General features: G+C 44.1%; 1 protein-coding gene across 1 annotated transcript in view; it reads right to left on the bottom strand.

The window, feature by feature from the left end:
- Positions 1 to 25,283, bottom strand: part of MBOAT2 (membrane bound O-acyltransferase domain containing 2) — a 204,213-nt gene that overhangs the window by 54,742 nt on the left and 124,188 nt on the right. Inside the window, exon 6 of the mRNA XM_066597492.1 lies at positions 22,817 to 22,871. Within this exon, the coding sequence (XP_066453589.1) occupies positions 22,817 to 22,871 (55 nt within the window). The remainder of the gene's footprint in view (positions 1 to 22,816; positions 22,872 to 25,283) is intronic.

The following is a 25,283-nucleotide window of genomic DNA, read 5'->3' as shown; positions in this document are numbered from 1 at the left end:
GGATGTAAAAGACACACGTACGCACCAAAAATGCACATGCAGTTAAAAATTGTATGTTTTTTATGGACCAAGATTGCACCTACCCTGAGGCGTAACTTGAAGCTCCTGGGCCCCAATGCAAAACCTGTAACAGGGCCCCCAACTATAATGCTTTATTCATACTACTGGGCTCCCTATTTGGGGAAGAGAGGCCTTATGGGCCCCCCAAGGCTCCTGGGCCCGGGTGCAACCGCATCCCCTACACCCTCTATAGTTACGCCAGTGCATCTACCCATGTGAATGAGCCCAAAGGGTACATTTACACTTAGTGAAATTGGTGGAGACTCTCACAGCTAAAAATCCAAACTAAAATCTGCATGAAATTCTGCATCAAAAACTGCATCACAATCAGCGGATTTTGACGCAAATCCATACCAAATTCAACTACATGTGACCGTACCCTGAACATACAATTGCATAGCAAGTTCAAGGGAAGTGGAAACCTGACAAAGCAAAGCCAGGTCTAGGAACCAGTATAGACACACTGTAGGGCTGGGTATGCACAATGCAGTTTAGGAATGAAAATAGTTAAGTCTCCAGTAAACCCATTGCATCTGAATTCACCTGACGTCTCCCAAACCCCCCCCCCCCCCCCCAGTAGTCATAATACAGCTTTCATTGGTAGTTGCAATATTATAGCTACCCAGCCCCTTTAGTGGTAGAAACAAATCCCAGCATCCCACTTTCCTAGTCATTAAACCAAGTGCCCCGTGTTCTCAACATCACAAGGTTTCCATTTCCCATGTAATCACAGCACCCCCTACTAGTCACACCATTCTCCCCACAAAATAGTCAAGTCATATGAAGAAAAAAAAAACATATATATCCATCAAGATTGACCAATTGCAAACTTCTTCACTAGTCAAAGCCAGAGCCTTCACAGAAGCTATTAACAGACCCCCAACCCCACCCACCCCTCCATACACAGAGCAGTAATCCACCCACTCCCCAGTAGTCACAGCAGGCCTTCCCTTCCACCAGTGATCACAGTAGGGCCACCTCTCCTGCTCACGTTTCCTCAGCAGGCAGTCACAGCAAGACTTCTCGAAGCGAACCCATCTTTTATTAACGTAGATAATACAAGCGATGTGGTTTCACATCTGCGTTGGAACCTCCAGATGTGCCAAACCTCTACGGCGATGACATCTGGTCCAGTGGCAAAGTGTCAAGAAAAACATTTATAGGAGGAGATCAAAATGGACTAAAGATCTTTTGAGTTTCCCATCTAAAGAAAAAGTGGAAAGCTACTACTTTGGGTTTATAACGGGGTTTGTTGGCTTTTCCTGCAAGCTGTCATATTGTCTCCATCAAATCTGATAAAATCTGCAACAAAGTCTCCAACACAAGCAGGAACCCGGCCTACCAGCTTCCTGACAACAACATAATCTGATTACTGCATAATAGAATATAAACCTTATAATAGAATATAAACAGTTACACAAAGGTCAGTTTGGCAATCTGTATCACTTTACATTATCAGCTTGGAAGTACATTATCTAGCCAGCAGCAAAGTGCCCTGTATGGTGCTCTATAAGGATGGCAACATTGCAGGCCCTATAGAAACTTCTATTCACTTTCTAAGGTGACAATCATGATTAATAGGAGAATAAAGACGACCACGGGCCTTTAAACATGATAGATCAGCAGATTCAGAGTCAGGTGCCAGGTATCAGTGTAAGTGGCCCTTCACACGGGGCAACTGTTGGGCGCTAAAATGCATGACAGTCATTCCAGAAATGGTCACACAGGAGCGATGATAACTCAGTGAATGGAGGCGAAGCAGGCTGGAGATCACTTCGGCCACCTGCCTGCATTCCCAGTGAACAGGCAGTCGTTCATAGATGTGAAACTGCCTGTTTACACGGGCCGATTGTTGTTTGATTTTTATACCTGCGCAAACTGAACTACAAACCTCTACCACTCTGGTATGAGAGCCTGATTTAAAGATGCATCCTCAAACTTGCTTTAGAAAGGAACAGAGAAGACCATAAAACTTCTATTACAGACAGAAGACAAATATATTCAGAAAAGCTACTTACTTCAACAGATATATCCTCCCCAACATGTTTCACCAACAATGTGGCATCATCAGGGGAATGGGGCAAACTGTCATCTCCACTGTGTTTTTTCAGCCCCTGATGATGCCATGTTGTTGGTGAATCATGTTGGGGGGGCTATATGTGTTTTAATAAGTAGCGATCTCCACAGCTTCTTAGAATATACTGTCTGCAGCAGGAGTCTAAGGCCGCCTTCTCACATGGCAAACACTGTCTGAAGGCATTCTGAAACAGAATATCCACAGAAATTCTGCAAGAAATACGGCAGAATTTGGCCAAATTTTTTGTATTGCAGAGACAGCTGCGAAATTCAAGCTTTGTATTTCAAGGGTTGAATTCTGTATCACAACAGAGCTCAGATGGACCCTATTGTATAAGTCAATGGGGTCCATTGGGCGCTGGTCGTACCCAGTCAGCAATGCATCATGGTTTCTGGTTATAAGGGTAGGTAGCGTGAACATAATGAACATTTCTATAGGCCCCTCCCAGAGAGTGAAGTCCTGAAAGATAGATATGAAAAATGTGGCATACATGCAGGATTTATTTTGTGTTTTAGATCCATTTGATCTCTCACTACACAGTTCCGAAAAGTATCTATCTTCAAAATGTGGTTATGACCGACGAGGGTCACAAAATGTACCAGATTTAAATTTTGGCACAAATTATTGACATTGGTGCAAAGTACAGTAATCCATCCAAAGGAAAAGTGCATGTCACGTTTGTGCAGGCCGCAAGTACAGTATCCTTCATGGCCATCACCAATACATGAGGCCAAGTTGGAATTAAGTCTAATTTTACACGGGCGAGTGCGATTATCGGGCCGGGACGGGCCCAATATCACACTCGCCAACATGCGAGGTCGCAAGCTGTGTGATGCTTCACCGGCCCCATTGAAAAAAAATAGACAATGCAAGGCGTTCTGAGGGATAGAACATGCCGCGATTTCTTCCTGTACCGCAATGCAATGTGGGACAAAATTGCTAATGTGCATGACCCCATTTAAAAGAATGGGATTAATATTCGTGTGAGATTTGTGCATCTCGCAATGCACAGATCTTGCATGATTTTCTCGGCCGGGTGAAAGCGGCCTAATGTCCATAATGGACCAATACAGACATATATTACATAACTAAATCACAGAAAAAATAATAACAGAAATACCGGGAATGGGACGCTATCCCTAACCAAACTTAGTGTGGTAGACTTTGCCTAGAAGCTGGGCAATTGTCCTGGTAAGGGCAGCCACTAGGAGGCCTAGTCTGTCCCTAGATGGAGAATAGAGAAGATGTATATAACACAATATAAGGTAGAAATGAATAAGTCCTAAACAGAATAAATAGCTACAGGTACTTAATAGCTGACAGGAGTCTGCTGTTTCACCAAACACCTCAACTAAGTCAGGACAATAACCGGCGCCCATGTAGAGGCGGGCCCAGAATAAATACACTTCTATTATGGCTGATTGGCTGGCTAGAGGAAACGCCTCCTTGTAGGCCAGTCAGTCCATACACCACAGGAGATGTTGTAGCAGGGATATGAAGAAAGCCACATTATACACGGAGCCCACTGAGAGATTTCCAACAGATGACATCTCAGGTGTAAGAAAGGAATCACTTATGGGCTCTCAGTACCGTATGACAGGGCGCAGTCACATGGGCTGGGACCGACGTCAGGACATCAACCCTGCTCCACTCCCCAATTGCGGCCAACACTCCGCAACATTAACATGTCTAGCAAATTGCTTCAAATTTATTATATGGCCTGCACCACTACGCCGCAGTTTCTACTTTTCTTATCTAGTTTTATCAATTTGGAGCCCTATGTGTCCGTGTATTAAATGGACAGCACACAGACTGATAACAGTCAATAAGGCCATTTACATTTTTTCATGTGAACTATAATGACGGCGTGTCCTGGTCTCATCCGCTTTCACATAACCATGAATGCCATGTTTTTTACACCCATTTTTCGCACGCGTGCAACGCGGCCACAGCCATACAAATAAGCCCTTATGCTGTCTCAATTTAAACCCATATTAATACATCTACCCCGATGCTTCGAAAACAGATTTCCATTACATTTCCATACAGGCAGAGTCCGTTCCGCTCCTGATTTGGCCCCCTTCCCTGCTTACTTTGCTGACTCGGCATATTTGCTGACACATCATTGAAGGCTGTGATAATCATACCCTAAAACAAAAGCGAAGCGAAAATTGTTCCAATTCCAAATGATGAGAGTGAAAACAGATCATTCTATCAAGACGCGCAGCAACGAAGCCGCTGGAGGAGCGCAGACAGATGTTTACAATTACGAGAAGCGCCTGACCTTTCTCAAGGAGCGAAGGAAAGGTGATGGTCGATCAGCGCTTGTAATGCAATATTCTGCTTAATACATACCCTGCTGCACAATGTCAGACAATTAGACCGCTCTCTGACCCAACCTCAGGAACGCGCACCTCAGCATTTTCTTCTCCGTTACATCCATTGTTTTCTGAAGGCAGCGGGAGGTCATTATCCTGATTTAATGGTCCATTATGTGAACGCAACACATACGGTAAAGAGCTCGAATCTCTCCACACCTGTCTTCATATAACAACTTGTTCAGCGTTACTATCCGCCTATGCAGCCTTTTTTCATTTACACTGCAGACAGCTCCCCGCATATAAATAAAGAATGGGTATATTTATGGCTGTGGACATAAGAGTTACTAAAACCTGACTCATGCAGGATAAAAGGACACATCTTATCCGAAAAGCAGCCGCGCTATTTAGTCTCAGCCTGAATTATAAGTTTGTAATAGGCATGTGGTTGGCATTTGTTGGTGGAACGTAGTGGTAGAAAGAACAGTTCCCTAATATACCTGTAGTACCAGACTTACATCTCATGAACTTGTGGCTACAGGTTGGGCTCAATCAACGTGGACAATGTCAAAGAGGCTCCCGTAGCGCAATCTTGCTAGGCAAGAGTATTATGGCCAAGAATATTATGGTCAAGTCTCAGCTTGACTTGGGGTCTGATGATCCAAACCCACTTTCGTCCTCAATGCAGACGTAAAAACGTACCCATGATATGCTCGTCTAAAAATGCCACCATCTCCTAAGATCACGCTATCTACGGGCAGTTACACATGCCAAGTGGATCCAGAAGCTGAGGAACATGCAGCAGAAGGAGAAGCAGAGGAAATCCAGCCCAGAGCATCCACTTCCCCTCAACATCCTGATCTCTTCTGCTTGCTCATATGTTGGCTATGACTCAACTATGACCAACAATGACTGAATTCTTAGGCTGTATCAGAGTATACATTCCACCCAACCATCCCTTATTTTGTAGGACAGTCCTGGTTGGCAGGAGGCATGTCTCAACCCCCTCCCAACAAGCTTTTATCTCACTTGGTGTATAGTTCCAGGGCAGTAGCAGCCGGTGCTGTTTTAATAATGTGACCCCTGACCCCATGCACACAGATGCCACCAGCCTTTATGCGATGCAGACCTCAGGGGGACAGGTCAGAGGTCATAGACTAATGACAGCACAATGGGTGCCAGCCTGAGCTGCTGACAGTGAGCGCACCCTTTCTGTTGTTGCTGCTAATACTATCACTACTGGGGCCACTATGGGGATCACTATCAATACTGGGGCCACTAACTGGGTCATTATCACTAATAAGGCCACTAACTGGGTCAGTATTACTAATGAGGCCAACAACAGGGTAACTATTACTACTTGGGCCACTAACATTACTGCAAAGGGGTCTTTGAGGGTCACCATTTCTGTGAGGGAGCCACTGAAGGGCACTATTATGGAATATAGAGGATGTGGCCTTCCGTAAAAGGGGTATGGCCTGCTATGCATGCTGCTACAGTTGCACTTCTTTTCCTTGGTCAAAAGTTGGGAGTTATGTGCCATGATCTCATACGATGCTGAAAGAGATCTCATAAGATGCTGAACACCTATTCTGCCGAACAGCTAACTTGCATGACTCCTCCATACACATGCAAGTTCAGCTTATAGATCGGATGAAAGTTATTGCTACAGTCCTCTGGCAGCGGCTTATCTCCCAGAGAACAAAGGGATCAGGCAGTTGAGGTCCAACCATCCGGTCCTTATCTCCCGATATTTGTTTGCTGTCAGGGAGTACTGAGAGGCCCCCATGCATATTAGAGAGTTGGCTGGATGGGTTTGGCTGACATACATCTAATGTGTAAGGTCACCCTAAATCTCACAAGATTGCGCTCCTGGAGCAACTCTCATACTGCACTTGCTGATTGGAGTGTCTCAGGTGGACAAGTGGTAGTGACCGCTCAATTGTCAATTTATTCATCTATTTGCATCTTATCCAAAGATACTAATATGGCTGACTGTGGGTGAATGGAGACAAACAGACGTGGAAAAATGGTCTTTGCAAAAAGGTTGAAGGCATGAACCAAGTTATGGGGGTAATTTAACTTCATTGGGTATGTAATGGGGGTGCTGTTCGGAACGCCTTAAAGTTGCTTTACCACTTCACCCTAAGGTCGGGTGCACACTGGCGTATTTGCATCTCTGTGCTGTCCGTGTTAACTCCTCACAGCACATGCACCCATTGTAGCCTATGAGGCTTTGCATACTGCATCTTTTTATGCAGGCCGATGTTCAGCATTCAAAAACTCATTGCATGTCCTATTCTTGCCCATATTAAGCCTTTTGGGCGCAGCTAGGGCTCACGGTACGTGTGCACGTGGCCTAAAGGACATACATGTATACCCTCTGGGTGCAGGGTTTGTATGGAACGGGGTCAGGAGCCGAATCCGCTCTATACACAGCGGGTGCTGGCTGTCTTTAACAGCTGACACCCGCCTACTACATCCACAGTCAGCACTCACGCTGATTGCAGATGTTAACCCTTTAAATGTCACAGTCATTTCTGACAGCAGCATTTAAATGCCCTCGTGATGAGACTTCGAGCAGCAGTTCAGTTATCATGGCTGCCAGGGACCTTCTGAAAATCCCCCAGGGCTGCCATGTGCTTCTATCTAATAGGATAGGCCTGTGGTCTGTCCTAATAGAACGCTGGAAGAAATAATATAAATTGCAATACTGAAGTATTACTGCATATTGTATAAAAGATCAAATAACTGCAAGTTCAAGTTCTCTGCGGGGATTAATGGAAAAAAAAAGGAAAAATAAGTTTGATATAAGTTTTCTGTTATTGCATAAGATAAAGTATATTAAAAGTTTAAAAAAAAATGTATTTCTAAAAAAAAAATCATAGCAAAAAAGCCCAAAACATATTTGGTACTGACAGGTCCGTAAAAATCAGATTCATCAAAATAATGCATTATTTATTCCACACCGTGAGCACTGTCAAAATATATGCATGCCAGAATTGCCCTTTTTTTGGTCATATTGTCGGCAAGAAAAAAATGCAATAAAAAGCTATCAAAAAGTCGTATGTTCACCAAAGTGTACCAATAAAAACCAATGGTTGGCAGGAAAAATCAAGCCCTTGTAGAACCCCATCGACGAAATGTGATTGCGGTCAGAAGACGGGAACAAAAAATTATTTTTATTTTATTTTTCAAAAGTACTAAATTCCATTCTTTGCCCCTATTTTACTGCACTTACAAATTTGTAAAAGTTTTCTTTCGTACATTATATGGTACATTAAATAGTGCCATTGAAAAAGACAACTCGTCCCGCAAAAAACAAGACATCAGAGAGCTACATTGACAGAAAAATTAAAGAGTAATGATTTTATAAAACTGGGACGGAGAAACCAAAACTTAGAAAAAAAACCCAAAAGGACTGTGTCCTTAAAGAGTTAAGAAGCATCATGTTGTCCTGCCCTCTTACTTGCGACCCAGTGAGGACCAATCCATGTATCTGGGATTTCTACCACTATTAAATAGCCACCGAGTATTGACTGATGATGAAGCCTTCCAGCCTCCCTTACCTGCTTCATCCCCTACACCCACTATAGGGACATAACAATGGGGACTATAAGGACTTAACCCTTTCCAATCCACTGTCTGACATCTTCAGACATTCTGATTGAAGGCTGTACAACTCCGATGTTGGAAGACGTCCGGCAGGGTATTCTTACTGTATTTTACTGGCCGCTCTGTTGTCAGGGAACCTCTCCAGCATGTCTCATACCGCAGTACTGGCTCTAGCCAGCAGATAGCGCCATTGTATAATGGCAGAAAGAGAAAACCCCCTAGGAAACCTTGAATCCCAAATTGGATTGCAAAGGGTTAAATGTATGTCCATGCAGAGTATTTGGAGCTCTGCATAAAAAAATGAAGCTCCAGCCACTATGAATTAGCACAGAATTATGAACCTTTTTACCAATTTGAATTTTTTTAAAAAGCCAAAAATGGTGTCCAGGACAGACATTAACATTACAGTGCTAGATTTCCTAACATTGGGAAACCTGAGCAAGCACAAGAACGTCAACATTGTATGTTTTATATGACACCAGTCCAAAGTTCCTGATAACATGGGAACAGATTAATGAAGTACGCCATTATTTAAAGGAATTAATCAGCTTAGTGACACCTGATACACCATATCACACAGGTAGCCTTAGTGACACCTGATACACCATATCACACAGGTAGCCGAGCCGCTGACGCCAGTGATATGGGGATCTAATATGTCAGGATGCACTAATGTAGGCATGCCAGTGATATGGGGATCGGATATGTCAGGATGCACTAATGTGGGCAGCTCGGTCACTGAGGCCATTTACTAGATGAACAATGAAATCTGCACCCTGATAACATTGAGGGTCATGGTACACACGGTACAGTATATGTGAATACGAGGGTCATGTAAAAATTATTAGCAACACCCTGCTATGTTTGCAGTGCAACAAAGTCAGCAAAAAAGTGGTATATAATACGAAGATAGAGGTGATGAGTGTTATCTATTGTATCGGTCATACTGCTGCCAGCTGGAAGGTGTCAGCACCCGGCAAACCATGCCATCTCACCAAATACAGCTCTTTAACATAATGTTGCCTCGCCGTGAGCAGATTTCTTTTGAGAAAATGCAGGTTTTCTTATATTGCAAATGTAGTGGGGTGTGACTAATATTTTTTACATGACCCTCGTATTAACAAAATAAATAACATTATTAATAAGCAGTGGCGAGCAAACTTTTGAAAAGTTCAGTTCAGCTGGTTGACCGGAAACAGTGATGGGTTTTATACAGTGTGTGAAAAGATAGGTCTTGCCTATCTTTTGACGAGATACGCAGGAGGCTCGCATAGACTTCTATGAAAGTGGGGGGGGGGGGGGGGAAGGGAGGGGGAGGGAGTTTAGCTGCGTCCAATGCTGGGAAAAGCAGACAGCTAGCTCTGTTAACTCATTATCAGTCATTCCGAGGATTTCTGCTGATCGAGGGATTCCCGCACAGCAGCGTACTTTTTTGTCATCACGCATTGTGAATGGCCGAAAATATGCTAATTAAGATGGGGACAGCAATTCTTAATTCATGAATGTAAAAACGTATATGGTCGTGTAATGAGCCCTTAGTGTTACACATCCGTGTTCAGGACCAGTGTTCAGTGAACCGAACCAATAGAGAGCCTTGTTTTAGGTACAACTTTGCTAAAAGTTCGTTCTAATTTTGTGCCAAACCGAACTTCTAGCGACCCAAAACAAAGTTGTACGGGCTCTGTATACTCAACACTAATTATAAGATTCCATGCTGTATCATTAGTGGAGTAGAGATGGGTCTCGTATTACTTTGTTTAGGCTCCATTCAGACGGGGCACTTTGGTTGCAATAAAAAAAAAAACGCACCAAAAAGTGCATTGGGGAAATAATGTGTGTTTTACTGTGTAGTAAAAAGTGGCAAAAAATGCACGCAGTTTTGCCAATGCACTTCTTGGTGCATTTTTTTATTGCAACGAACTGCCTTGTGTGAATGAGGCCTTATAGTGGCATTGACCACCAATTCTCTATCACTAGCACATACTGTTTTCATAATCACTTGGGGACTATAGGGACTTAACCCTTTCCAATCCACTGTCTGACGTCTGAAGACATTCTGATTGAAAGCTGTACAGCTCTGATGTCAGAAGACGTCCGGCAGGGTATTCTTACTGTAGATTACTAGCCGCTCTGTTGTCGGGGGCCTCTCCAGCATGTCCCATATTGCAGTACTGGCTCTAGCTAGCAGATGGCGCCATTGTATAATGGCAGAAAGAGAAAACCCCCTAGAAAACCCTGAATCCAAAATTGGATTGCAAAGGGTTAAACCTATGTCCATGCAGAGTATTTGGAGCTCTGCATAAAAAAATGAAGCTCCAGACTATAAATTAGCACAGGATTTTGAACCTATTTACCTATTTGAATTTTTAAAAAAAGCCAAAAATGGTGTCCAAGACAGGCATTTACATTACAGCGCTAACATTGGAGAACCTGAGCAAGCACAAGAGCGTCAACATTGTCCACGGGGACGCATTGGACACCCGCAGGTATTTAAATACCTGCGAATTTCATTTTCCCTTAAGGCACGGATTGCGTGTGCGGGAAAACACCCGCAGCATGCTCCATCTTAGTGCGGGTCTCCCGCAGGCTTCTACTGAAGCCTATGGAAGCCGTCTGGATCCGCGGCACACCCGCAGCTGCATTCCTGCTCTCCGGCGCGGGAGAGCAGGAGTGTTTTAAAAGAAAAAAGTGCATGCGCGCGGCGTGCCGAGCAGATCTGCCGGGCCGAAGAAAGACGATCCGTCCGCGACGGAGGGCAGATCCGCAGGGTCCGGACAGGTAAGTAATCCTTCTTTTTAGGCCTCATATCCGCAGGAAAGGAGGGACCCGCTGCGGGATTCTGCATGAAGAATCCGTGGCAGGCATGATTTTCCCCGTGGACATGAGGCCTCACTTGAGATGCATGGTTTTGCTCTGGCAAAGGGAACAAGAGATGTTATCATGTTATTGGATATGGTTTTTACACACGTGCTTTTCAATATGTGACCTGCAAGATTTTACAAGAAGCTAGTACTGTAAATTCCAAAGAAAAGCAGAATTAATTTGTCAGCAGTCTCAGTAGGAATAAGAAGTTGTCATAAATCGTGACAGCCTACACTAACACAATGTTCAGGACTACATTGGATAATAGAGACAATATTTTTAATGTGAGGCTTCCTGAAGTAACAGAAACTCACTTATCAACCATCAGCCACCAGTGAAGTCACCCAGAGGGGCGATGACGTTAGGGCCAGTTACCCCATGGGTCGTGTCACTGACAAGACAGTCAGGGGCTATACTAGTGCTGCAAATAAAGAATGTCTAAAAGTATTGTAACCAAACTATTTTAGCACCAGACTCCTTCCTATAATGTTCCTTAGGCCTCATTCACACGAGCGTGAAATTCACGCTGAAGTTACCCGCACAAAAAGAAATCGCGGAAAACTGCGCAAAAAATAGCATGAATTGACAATTTCCAGTAATCAAGCCACAAGCTTATTATCAGTGAAATTGCTTATTCACACGATCCGGAGCTGCGTGTCGCTGAAGACGAGCGCTGCAGCTCTGAGAGGGGAGAGAGATTAAAAAAAGCCCTGGGGGAAGCACCTTAGTATTCCATAGCAATTGAGGCTGCGTGTGTTTGTAGGGGATGTAGTCTGCCCGTGCACAGGGATGAAGGACCTGTGATGATATCACCATCATGTGATCACGGGCAGAGCATGTAACTCACTCACGGACACAGAGCCCAGGTGACTGATCAAATCAAGGTAAAATCATCACAGGTCCTGTAAGCACATGGTTTTATGTTTTAGGACCTTTGATGATGTCACTGTCATGTGATTCGGAGCGGAGCATGTAATTCACTCACAGACGGACAGGTGGTTGTTAGTATTTTGACAGATAGTACACAACCCAAATACTGGGTTATTACAAATTCTCTCCCCCATTTGGACCCCTCATAACTCTTGTTTAATGACACTCAGATACAGAAATTTGATATCAATGGAAACAGAAACCCAAAAATTTTTACTAAGCAAATGTCCGTAAAAAACAATCACAGCGTAGCTTTCATTTCTAAAGCTGGTGAGTAAAAATAGAAGCTGTGATCTGATTGGTTGCGATGGACAACAAGGACAGTCTTACTGTTAGACAGTTTTGATAAATGATGCCCAAAAAGTTTTATTCCGTCGTAGTTGACACTAGGGGAATATGAGACAAAATGGCTTCCAACAAAGACAAGAGAGCATTTTATGCCCTTTATTTTCACATTTACCAGTCTGTTATTATTGTTCAAAGTCATTTTTGAATAAACTTTGATGAGATCCACCCAGTGGGCGTGCCATTCATAAGCGGTGCTCCAATTTATGGAAAAAGGTTGCGTCTGTAAGCAAAATTTTTGACTGTCAAAGATAGTTAAGCAATTTCTGACAATCTACGGCACAGTGTGTTCTGCTCTCTGATTGGTCAATGCTGATCATGTGAGCAGCTCTGGCCAATCAGAGAGCAGGTGTGGTGCATTTTAGTCTAACACTCCCAATTGACTGTGGCGGATTAGGTAGTCTGAAGATGCATTGCCTATCTGGATGGCCAAAAATGGGAAACAGAACCAGTGGATTGGAGTAACGTCTGCAGGCAATATACCCCCTCCGGTCCTTCAGAATTTTGTCCTGAAACTGGAGAAACCAAGGGGATCATACTATTGTATAAAGTAAACTCTGGAAACTGTAGACATATACAGAATAAGGCCGCCTGCACACGAATGGGTCGGATTCCAGCTGTGAGATCCCGCAGCGAAATCCAACCCTGTGCTCCGGCGGTGACCCCCGCATACCTGTCCACTGTGTTCGTGTGAAGGCGGCTTCTGTACTGCGGATATGCCGGATGTCGCGCCAGGGCACATGCACTGGACAGAGTGTGACGCGCCATCGCTAGGCAATGATGTGGATCCCACGGCCCGTGTACACTGCTCACTGCGGAAGAGCCGCACCAAAATCGAACATGTTGTAATTCCCCCCCCCCCCCCCCCCCCCCCGGCTCATGAGCAGGAAAAACGATTTTACAAAGCATGTCTATGGGCAGTATTTGCTGCGGTATCCAGAAGCGAACGCCCGCTCCGGATCCCGCAGTGCAAATACACCTATGTGCATTCAGCCAAAGTAATGTACAATGTAGACTGGAATTATAGAGGTCCTCACACATTATACAACTGCTTAGCCCAATGTATGATGAAATCTAGTGACATTGTCTGTCTGCTACCATTCTCTTCTCCTCTAATTAGTTCCCTCAATGCCTACAGAGTGTAACCTAATTATTTGACATGACGTTATAAGTGTCAAAATTATCGTAAGTGTCAAAATTAATCTAGACAGTTTTCTTTCTGGAGGGGGGAAATACTGTATGTCGCCTTTACTTTATTGTGCAACTACTACACCATGTTGTTTTAAGGACCAAAGTTCTTTGCTGATTAATTTCATAATATCTTTATACTGGTTGGACCCCCTTTTTATGACACAGAGCTCCAAATCCCTTGCCCCATAAATCTAAATGACAGAATTCTTTCTACCTGCTGCATCCACTAGGGGGAGCTTACTGCACACTGTGTTATTACAATATTGAGTTCAATCTATAATATTATGTAGTGAGCTCCCCCTAATGGTGGCTGCAGGCAGTTATAATTTATCAAACTACTAACGACCACTTGTTAGTTAGTATGTGGGTGCTTCTCATGCTCCGCCTGACCCACAGAAGAACAACACAGTTAGTGCAATTGAAAAGGGTAGGACAAAAATAACAAAATGAGATACAACTAAGCCGTTATTATCTCAGACACAGCTCAGCGGTCCTGACAGAAGACAAAGATCTACCGCCACTATGGAGATCCAATAGGCTGAAGAACCTTCGGTGATGTCATTGCTGTGGGAGGAGCCATTGTGCAGTTTGGTAAAAGAGATCCGGTGGGTTGAAGGACCTGTGGTGACTTCACTGCTGTGGGAGGAGCCATTGTGCTGTTTGGTAGAAAGTACTGTATACTGGATAAACCGACAGCAGCTACTACCAGGACCTGTGATGATGTCACCATCATGTGATCAACTGTGTGGATGGAGTCAGGGATCACATGACCAGGGATGATCAATGTATTCAGGACTCTGGTGATGCATGGAATAGCAGAGCTGTGTGTGTGTGTGTGTGTGATGAGTGTGAATCAGCATGTAGCAGGCTGTGTGTGTCATGTGCTGTGTGTGATGTGTGGGGTGAGGATGGATGTAAATGGATGTACAATATAGCAGAGCTGTGTGTGTGATGTGTTGGGTCAGCATTAATGTATTAGAGCTGTGTATGTAATGTGCTGTGTGTGTAATGTGTGGGAATCAAGATGGCTGTTGTAGAGCTGTGTGTGATGTGCGGGAATCATAATGAATGTACAATGTAGCAGAGCTGTGTGTGTAATGTGTGGGAATCAAGATGGATGTACTACAGCTGTGTGTGGCATGTAGTAGAGCTGTGTGTGTAATGTGCTGTGTGAGTAATGTGTGGGAATCAAGATGGATGTAGTAGAGCTGTGTGTGTGATGTGTGGGGATCATAATGGATGTACCATGTAGCACAGCTGTGTGGCGCATTGCGCCAGCAGAAACACTGGTACTGTAATTATCTAACTATTACTAGTCACTTATGTGTATGCAGGGGATTTAGAGCTCTGTGTCAGAAAAATAGAGCTTTGACCACTAAAAAGGTAAATCAAGAAATGAATAGATGAACGACTGCCTGTTTACACGGGCTGATAGTCCTTCACTTTTTATGCCTGCCTAAACTGAACAACGAGTAATAAGCAAACTAATTGTTGTTCATCGTTCAGTCCCTGGCAGCGATTAAAATGAAAGATTATTGTTCAGATTCCGATGATCCAGTGAGAATCTGAATGATTAATCGCTCAGTGTAAAAGGGCCCTAGATCACAAAAGGAGATCCATCAATGGGGCTGGACTGATGGTTTGGTTTCCCTCTGCTCCATCCTCTCCTGCATTTTTTATCAGCTAATTTAGGACCTCAACAAAGTTCTGGAGCATTCTTTCCCCACCCGCCTCCAGTCACACCAAGCAGACAGTCGTTCAGAAGTGACCGACTGCGGTTTACGCTGAGTGGCACGTCATTCAGTTTTCTGCACACAGGAACTGAACGATTGAACAATTCTCATTCAGTTACTGAATGCATTTACACGGGAAGATTATCAGTCAAATTCCCCTGCTCCCGTTTTTCTGAATGGTAAGGGCTCCGGCATACTTGCATTTTTTTTCACGCGATTTTGCTGCATTTTTTTTATGTGAAAGTCAATAAAGACTTTCTAATGTAAAAACGCATCGCATGAAAATCACAATGTGGGTTTAACATTAGAAAGTCCTATTGACTTTCCCGTAAAAAAAAAAAAAACACAGCAAAATCGTGTGAAAAAAAATGCACAAAAAAACGCAAGTGTGCAGGAGCCCTAATTATCCCGTGTAAATGGTCTATAAGCCATCAGTACAGCCCCATTCACAGATCTCCTACTGAGACTCAGTCTGCAGTGTTTATATACAGTGATATGTAGAAACTGCAGAAGACAAATAGTGCAACATTTTTAATCAAACCCTATTACTAAGCGATTATCAGTCCAAAATACATGGATTTAATCGAAGAAAAAAAGATGCCCCCTCCCAAAAGTCTCCATAGCTTTTAAAAGAGTTTCCCAGTGGTTGAATGAGCGGGATAAACCCCAATACTAGCCATGTGCATTTTCTATCATGCGTTTCTCTATATACAGAAGATGTGCCTAAAGGCTTTTACCCACTAGCGTTTTTTCTTTTTAATGCTGCGATATCGCTGCGTTTTTTTAAATGGGACTTTCTAATGTTAAAATCGCATCGCATAAAAATCACAAGTTTGTGCTTTTGTGATATTTGTGCGATGCGATTTTAACATTAGAAAGTCCCATTAAAAAAATTGTAACGATATCGCAGCGTTAAAAAAAGACGCTAGTGGGTAGAAGCCCTTATACTGCAGAAACAAGAATCGCCCAGCATCCTCTTTGCCAACATGTTGTTCAGTGCTTCCTCTACAATTAATGCCTAGTAATGTGGAAAAACAGCATCAGAGGATTTGGTAATGGGTTCTCCTTCCGTGCCACCAGAGACTCATAAATGTGTGTAATACCGAGGAGAATACTACATCATTGAGGGAAATCTGCGAGGAGGAGAGCAGAGGATTCCGTATTTACTGAGCCTGCTTATGTTGTGGTGTGAGAATGAAAACCACCGTAATAACGTATTCAGTATCTACACTATTATATCCCCCCCCCCCCCCCCCCTCCAAATATAAAAATATGTGCATGTGGCAATATTAAACCTAGAAAAACCAAGCACGTATAGTAAATGGCGGATACTGTATACATAGTGGCAAGTTGGGGTCACTCACCTGCAGATCGCTAACCTCCCAGACAGGAAGTTGGCGCACCACACGAGTAGAAATGCTTCATGAGACGTGGGTTCTCTTTAAGACTGGTACCTGCTAGCATTTATTTCACAGCAAACAGCATACACAAACACAGTCCATGTGCAATCCTGGGTTCACCACCCACAGGGTACTGTAACTAACCCCTCCTGGGGCTTCGGGAGGGCGTCTTCCTCCGTCTGACCGGGTAGTGGACCCAACTAGTCCAATGCAAAGGCCCTAAACACCCCACCTGGGTGTGAGGTTAGGGTTGTCGTCCCTGTCAACCTCAAGGCCTTTGCTGGTCCTCACTGGACCCCAGCTTGCAGCCTAACCTGCACTGCCAAGCTGTAACTTCCCCCTTGCTTCTGGCAGGAACTGGCTTTTATGTAACCAATTCCTGCCAAACCCATGAGGTGTTAACCCTATCTCTTCAGAAGTCCTGTCTGCAGCCCTATACAGGTCCTTCTGTGTACTCATCATCTCATTAGTATCCCAGATAGGACTGCAATAAAAGGTAACACCTACATATAGATAACACAGGATCCGCCATTCACAAGAGGTGATGTTCACAGCTCACCTCTTACTCTTCCCTGCACAGGTTACAGAGCATGCACACAACACTCTCCCATAATCTAACAGAATCACACCAACTGAAAATTTGACTATAAAATGAACACACAATCCCAAGTAAATCTGAACTGGTCAGAACTGAGATCACATGACTATCTGAGACAAAAGAGGCCAGGAGATTCAGACAGACAGAAATAACTAACCAAGGTAACGCTAGTTCACACACACACACATTATATATATATTGGAGGATAGCTACATGATGAATGGGGGGGGGGGGATCACTGGAGTGACCCTTTAATCTCCACAGTGCATTGGTAGTATTAGACTATTAATACACTATTACTGTTCTCTGATTGCCTAGCTGCTCATGTGATCAGCACTGGCCAATCAAAGAGCAGTGTGCATTAGGCAGTTAGAAAATTGACGCAACTTAAAAATTAGGAGGCCCGAAACCAGCAGATTGGGGGTGGAGGGGGGAAGCAGAGAATAACCACTGCAGGTAGTATCCCCCCTCCCACCCTAAACCTCCTGTCCCATGACATTATTTTGTTCTGAAACTGGAGGGTCACTTTAAGTTACTTTGCATGAATTTGCATGAGTATTACAAAAATGTAAAGCAGCCACAATGATTATTTCACATGTGATGGCTGAATGCACAAACGACTGGGACACTAAAAAAAACTGTTTTGCAAGTAACCATATCCTTCTGATTTAGAAGTCCCTCTCACCGGTCTGTCTACCTACCTGCCTCCTGACCTCATCCCCCGGAGATTTCAGCCTCCTATTTCTCAACCATGCTGTGGGCTAAACTTAAGGAGGTTGTACCACAAAAACTTTTTAGCCCCTATCCCAGGATAGGTGATAGAATCTGATCGGTGGGGTCTCACTGACCGCTGACACCCTCACTGATCCCCAGAACGGGGATCCTGTGTCCCTTTCTCCTCCTCGCTATTGGCTGACTGCACCCCAGTGGTGAGAAGGAGATTACATGGAGCTGTGTTTGTGCATGCACGGTGTTGCTCCATCCATCTTCAATGGGAGTGGCAGAGATAGCTGAGCGCTGCTACACGGCTATTTCCATCAACCCCGCTGCAATGAATGGAGCGGTACCACGCATGTGCGACCATTCAATCTCATCACCGCGGGCTCACTGCACTGACAGTGACATCAGAAGACGGGTCCCCTATTCTTAGGATCAATGAGGGTCTCACGGTGAGACCCCCACTGATCAGATTCTATCACCTACCCTAGTCATAAGTCTAGTGCGGTACAGCCTTAGACAGCTCTGCTCCCTAGACTGATCTCTAGCGTAAGATCTGCACGGCATTGGTTCCCACACTGAAGGTGGTAGCCTAGCAGCCATCGCAGGATGCTGCCTGGTTAATGCAGCCTGCATCACAGACCTCAGTGAGTTAATAGCAAAATTTGGAGTTAATAGCAAAAATGATTATTTTGCAAAGTCCTGAACTTGGGTGCGATATAAGCATTTATGAGGGTTCCTCCTTGGTATAAACTTACAGAAGGAGTCCAGATTTAGTAGAGCAGTTCACGTGTCCAGATTTTGGATTATGCATGCGGAGAAACATATTGCAGGTAGCCGCTTTACAAGTCACCTGCAGCGTCCGGCTCGAGCCTTTTCAGGAAGCCATTGTCAGTAGGTACATGAGTGGCTCCTGACTGCAGCCGATGCAGCAGCCCCTGCTCGGAATGTACAATGAAGCGGAGCGGGTACACTTTGACTACAGCTCACTCTTGGCTCTCTGGCTTCTATTCAGTAAACTCAGCTGGCTCCCGCTTGCTGCTCAATACAGATCTGTAACATGAAGCCACTCGAACAATGGGATAGGAACGTGAAATTGAGCGAAGTCACTGGCAACTGCTGAGCAGATTAATATGCGGAAATAAATTATTCCGTTGAATGGAGATATAAAGGAAACGTGCCCTATTTTTTAAAATCGTAGACAGCGCTACTTTTTTAAGGATGTTCCCATGGTCCGGATGATTAGTACACTCCACAAGCGGGAAGCATGTATTATGAATAGGAATGCTAGGGATCAGAGAAAAAGGGGGTCAATCAAACAGTGCTTGCTGTGAATTACATGGCATCCTGTGTGGAATAGCCTCCCCCCATCCCCGTCATAAGAGAAAAACAATATACACCGATAAGCAGTCTGCCTGTATTCTACTCATACAGAAAGCAGCATAATAACAGTATACCCATACCAGAGCAGCTAAGGGAATAAATACAGCCTCAGAACCAAGCTCATAACATAAATACAGCACCAGAACCAAGCTCAATATATAAATACAGCACCATAACCAAGCTCAATTTATAAAAACCAGTATAAAGAAAAAGACCCCCGCGCTCCGGGACCAGGAAACTCCGTTACGTAAATTAAATAACTTTTATTATTGCGACGCGTTTCAACGGTACACAGCCGTCTTTCTCAAGCATTACATACAAACATATAAACACCTTTATATATATGAATAAATCAATCTTTACTCACTACACCCGGCTCGGATGAACGCCGCGTCCCGGCGCCATCTTGAAACCACGTGGAGTGATCCAACATACATTCCACGTGATGATGAACAATTTATAAATACTGTACCAGAGCCAAGCTCATAATATAAATACTGCACCAGAACCAAGCTCATAATATAAATACAGCACCAGAACCAAGCTCAATATATAAAAACAGCACCAGAACCAAGGTCAATATATAAATATTGCACTAGACCCAATTTCATAATATAAATACAGCACCAGAACCAAGCTCAATATATAAATACAGCACCAGAACCAAGCTCATAACATAAATACCGCACCAGAACAAAGATCAATATTTAAATACAGCACCAGAACCAAGCTCAATATTTAAATACAGCACCAGAACCAAGATCAATATATGAGTACTGCACCAGAACAAGCTCATAATATAAACACAGCACCAGAACCAAACTCAACATATAAATACAGCACTAGAACTAAGCTCAATATATAAATACAGCACCAGAACCAAGCTCATAATATAAATACAACCCCAGAACCAAGCTCAATATATAAATGCAAGCCCAAAATCAAGCTCAATATATAAATACTGCACCAGAACCAAGTTCATAACTAGAGATGAGCGAATATACTCGTTTTGAGTAATTACTCGATCGAGCACCGCGATTTTCGAGTACTTCCGTACTCGGGTGAAAAGATTCGGGGGCGCCGAGGGGGCGGGGGAGACGTGGCGGAGCGGGGGGTAGCAGCGGGGAAGAGTGGGGAGCCCTCTCTCTCTCCCTCCCCCCCCCACTCCCCGCTGCAACCCCCCACTCACCCACGGCGCCCCCCGAATCTTTTCGCCCGAGTACGGAAGTACTCGAAAATCGCGGCGCTCGGGCGAAAAAGGGGCGTGGCCGAGTAGGTTCACTCATATCTATTCATAACATAAATGCAGCACCAGAAACAAGCTTATTACATAAATACAGCACCAGAAGCAAGCTCAGTAAATAAATAGCGAACCAAAACCAAGCTCATACCATAAATGCAGCACCAGAACCGAGCTCAGTACATAAATACAGAGCCAGAACCAAGCTCAGTACATAAATACGGTAGCACATACAAGATCAGTACATAAATATAGCACTAGAACAAAGCTCATAACATAAATACAGTAGAAGAACTAAGCAATTGTTCTGCATGGGTGCTGTGGGCTGGCAATGGCACTTCGGAACATCAGAAGGAAAAAGACAGAGCCAGGAGGAGAATGATTCATGTTGCCAAATGAAGAAAAAAACATTATCTGGCTGTGCAGACTTAAGAACGGAGATCATCCCAGGGCTACATCCACCTGGTGCCCACTCCCAACAAGTTGGTGGCTGGCACAGGTTGCATAAAACTAAGGCCAGCCATGCAATTAAATCAGTGATTTTGTATACAATAGCTGTTATGCTGAATTTAAGGGACTAAGGACAGGGGACATATTCTGAAACCCCTGTATTGGGTACCAAGAGGGCTTATTCCATCCATGGATGTTTCAACAAAATATATAATTGAATATTCATTTATATTAATAAAGGTTTTTTTGCGATATAACACTGATGTGTTATTTTACCCTCTGTATCACTCAGAAGGAAGAAGCTATGGTGCTCACTGCAGTACCTGGCACAGTGTCACCCATGTAAGTTTGGCTGTCCCTTCTATTGCAGTTTAACCTTGCTCAGCACCATTGACTTGAATTGGCTGAGACGTAAGGAGCAGCCGTGACACTTGTATGGATGTTGCTGAGTTGTGTACTGCAGTAAAAGAGCGGTTTCCCTCTGTTCTTCAGATCTAGAGGGCTGGGCCCCCACCATCATACATTGTTGGCCTATTACTTGTATAACTGCTAGCTCTGCATTTCCTATAGCTACATGCCTGTTTGTTGCATATCTGTAATGGAGGGAAATAACCTCTAGGCTTCGTTCACATTTATGTTGAGGGTTCCGTTTTCCTGCTCCGTTATGGGAGCAAGGAAGGGGAATCTCCTGACCAAATGGATCTGTCTTATGATGGACTAAAGCAGCACGTCGGCTGCGTCATATGATGCGGGCGTCGGTGGGCCGGGAAGTGTTTTAACGCTATCTTCCACTGTGCTACAGCGGAAGATAGCGTGACGGACAGCTTCCATTGACTGCAATGGAAGCCGTCCAGGCGTACGCCCGCGGCAAAATAGAACATACTGTGGGTGATTACGGGTGATTTCACGGGGCGGAATTCCACGGTGGAATTCCGCACTGTGAGCATTGCGCTATTTGTTTTAATGGAACCTAATAGCTGTGGGGCAACACCGTGGATTTTCGCCGCGTGATACGCGGTGGAAATCCGCGCATAGGATTTAGGCCTAACACCTAGGAGAACATCAGGCTGCAATGTGAGGGACAGACTCATAGACTTAGTTAGCCGAGGTGGAGAGAACTGTGTGTATATCACTTCGGAGCATGTCTGTTTGTGTTCTGATGCTGTGTATATGCTGTGTGTTTGGTATGCATGTTGTATAGTGCTTGGCTTGAAAACAAGACCAGAATTGTGGCTCTAGTTGTTTTCTAAATGAAGCTAGAGCTTGTAGAGTAGCCACAGTCACTGGGCAAACTGCATTGTTCTTCCCAAAAGCCCAAATACAACTTGGGGTAAACTGCTGAGGGGTTAAATAGATAGTATCTTTCTGCAAGCCAGGACTAGAGACCAGACTGCGTAAGCCACATTATGACCCTGAACACTATAGTAAGAACCGAGCTGTCGGATTCCTGCAGAAAGCAGCTCAGTGCACACCGGCCCGGCCATTAGTTGACCAAAGTGGGTCCCTCACAGATCTACTTTTGATGACCTATTTTGCAAATAGATCATCAATAGTTTACAAATGGAAACCCCTTTAATAGCGCTCAACAACTTTTAAGTGTTATGTGCAATAACCAAGTATGAAGTACTTTACTTTAAAAAGTGTTCAGCAACCATCAACTAAAATGTATTATTTAAAGTATTTCTAACCATCAAACTTTGTAGCACTACCATGTGAAAAAGTTAACTCATCTGTTCAATCACTATGACCTGTCATCATTTCTTTAAAGGGAACCCATCACCATTAGCTACCCCTGCTTACATATGCCATAAATATATCATAAATATCTTTAAAGCACATATATTTTTGTCTGACAGGCCAATAGTTTCACACTATATACAAAGTAATGTCATCTTACCTTACAGCCAGTCTTCTCTGACTTGGGTTCAGTGTTTCTTCTTTACAAAAGATCCCTTTAAAGAGAAGGAATGGAAAACAAAAACCATAAGTGAACTGGTTACTGGACACTCCGCTATTCCCCCCAAACCAGTACTAAGGCCCCTTGCTCACGGGCGGATTTGAATTTTGGAATCTGGTATCGGCACCCGCACAGACAATCCGCTGTTAAAGTCCCCCATAGGAATACATGAGCTTCGGCAGTTCCGTTCACACATGCGGATTTGAATTGCGCCCTAACATATATGAATCCTAGAACAAGACTGTAGAACATTGTAGATATCCTTGGTGTCTCCAGCTGTTGTAGAACTAGACTTTCCAGCATCCTCTTCAGCTGTTGATCCACAGGTTGCTTATCTCATGTTAGTATCTGGAATATATTATGGAGCTTTTGCTCATTAATCATGCTAGTGTGTAATTAGTAAGTAACCGTAGAAAGCGTTCTAAATGACAAGGAAATAACTGCACATTTACATGTATAATTACATTTGCAAGAGCTGAATAAAAAGCAGAGTTTAGAAATGCTGGAAACATTCAATGAGAGATACGGAAAACTTTTTTCAATCCAAAAATCTAAGACTCCAAACAGATGAGTCTATGTATATACACTATATGGAAAAAATATCCAGTTCCTAGAAGAAGTTGTCGTTTTACTGCAAAACTCGGCATGCAGTTCCATCTCAGGCGGATATACAAAGAGTTATGTCGTGATTAGATGAACGGTCTTGCCACCTGAGGCCCTAAAAGCAATTCCATCCTTGGCCTATAAAAGGCTCTCAGAGGCTCCTTGTGTGTAGTGACCTCTTCTTCCCCTTGTGTGGAGCTTGTTGGCCACTAGACGCCTCTACGACACACCGTTACCGGAGTCTGAGAAGGGCGCATTATTGGGATGTGAGTAGCTGGATGGTCGTATCAAAGAATTGGCTACCACCTGAGCTGTTTTGACCAGACTATTAGGAGGTGTTGGGACCAGTGGATGCGTGAGGGCACGCAAGGCGACCGGGCTCAAGATGCCCTCAACAGACCACCAGTAGAGAGGATCATCTGATCGTCCAAGAAGCATGAGCAGCTCAAACTGTATCATTGTTTGCCATCCGGAGACAGGTGGTGCCATCGTTACAGGCTCCTGCGTCTATTGGAACCATTTCCAGGCGTTTGGCTGAAGGGCATTTGGTCTCACAGCACCCATTACATGTACTGCCTTTCATCCCCACCCACAGTCACATCTGTTTGCAGGGGTGCTGTAAATGACGAAACTGGACTGCAATGGAGTGGGACGGGTTATCTTCAGCGACTAATTCAGGTTTTCTTTGGGCACAGATGACGACCGTGTACGTTTCCGGAGACCTATGTGTGAGTGCCTCAATCCTGCCTTTGCTGTGGAGTGGCACACTGCCCCCCACTGCTGGTGTGATGGTCTGGGGGGCATCACATATGACAGTCGGTTACCCCTAGTAGTGGTATAAGGGACAATAACAGCTCAGCGATATATTCAGGACATCCTGCAGCCACATGTGTTGCTTCTCATGGCGGCTTCCAAGAGGCATTTGTCAGCAGGATAATGCTCAGCCGGGCATAGCAAGGGTGTCACAGGAATGCCTCCACAGCATTGCCACACTTCCGTGGCTGCCTGGTCACCAGATTTCTCACCAGTAGAACATGTATGGGACCTTCTGGGAGGTTACTTTGACTTGTCTACAAGTTTGCATAATCTAGAGGCTCAGTTACAGCAAATTTAGACAGATGTGGTGCAGGATACCATACAGAACCTGTATGCTTCCATGCCCGCCCATATCACATCATTCATCCAAGTTAGAGGAGGCCCAACAGGGTACTAGAGCCTCCATGGCTGCCCATATCACATCTTGTATCCAAGCTAGAGGCAGTACAACAGGGTACTAGAGCCTCCATGGCCACCCATATCACATCTTGTATCCAAGCTAGAGGTGGTACAACAGGGTGCTAGAGCCTTCATGCCCACCCATATCACATCTTATATCCAAGCTAGAGGCAGCCCAACAGGGTACTAGAGTCTCCTTTCAAGTGTTCAGTTTTCTGCAATAAATTATCCTCTTGCTCTGACATTGTAATGACTTACTTATATCACCATCACACAGAGAAAGCTTTATTAGATTCCGACAACTTCTTCTGGTGTATATACTCTCTACACCAGTAATGACCCGCAGTGTCCTGAATGGCAAAACAGCTAGTTATGGAATCATAGGGAATGCATCACTGCAGAAATGGTCATATTTTCCATTTAAGAGTCTGGAAAGCTGAGTAGTGACCATATTTGTGCCCATGCAGAAAAAGAAGTTCATATGTCATCTATTTATGTAGATACAATATCTATCCAAAAGTAATTGAACACCGGAGCAAGAATCAAAAGTAGTATTCATTTACATATGTTAATGCTTAGTGGGGCTCCT

Source organism: Eleutherodactylus coqui, chromosome 1 (assembly GCF_035609145.1).
Source record: "Eleutherodactylus coqui strain aEleCoq1 chromosome 1, aEleCoq1.hap1, whole genome shotgun sequence".
NCBI lineage: Eukaryota > Metazoa > Chordata > Amphibia > Anura > Eleutherodactylidae > Eleutherodactylus > Eleutherodactylus coqui.
This window is presented reverse-complemented; position numbering and strand designations above follow the sequence as displayed.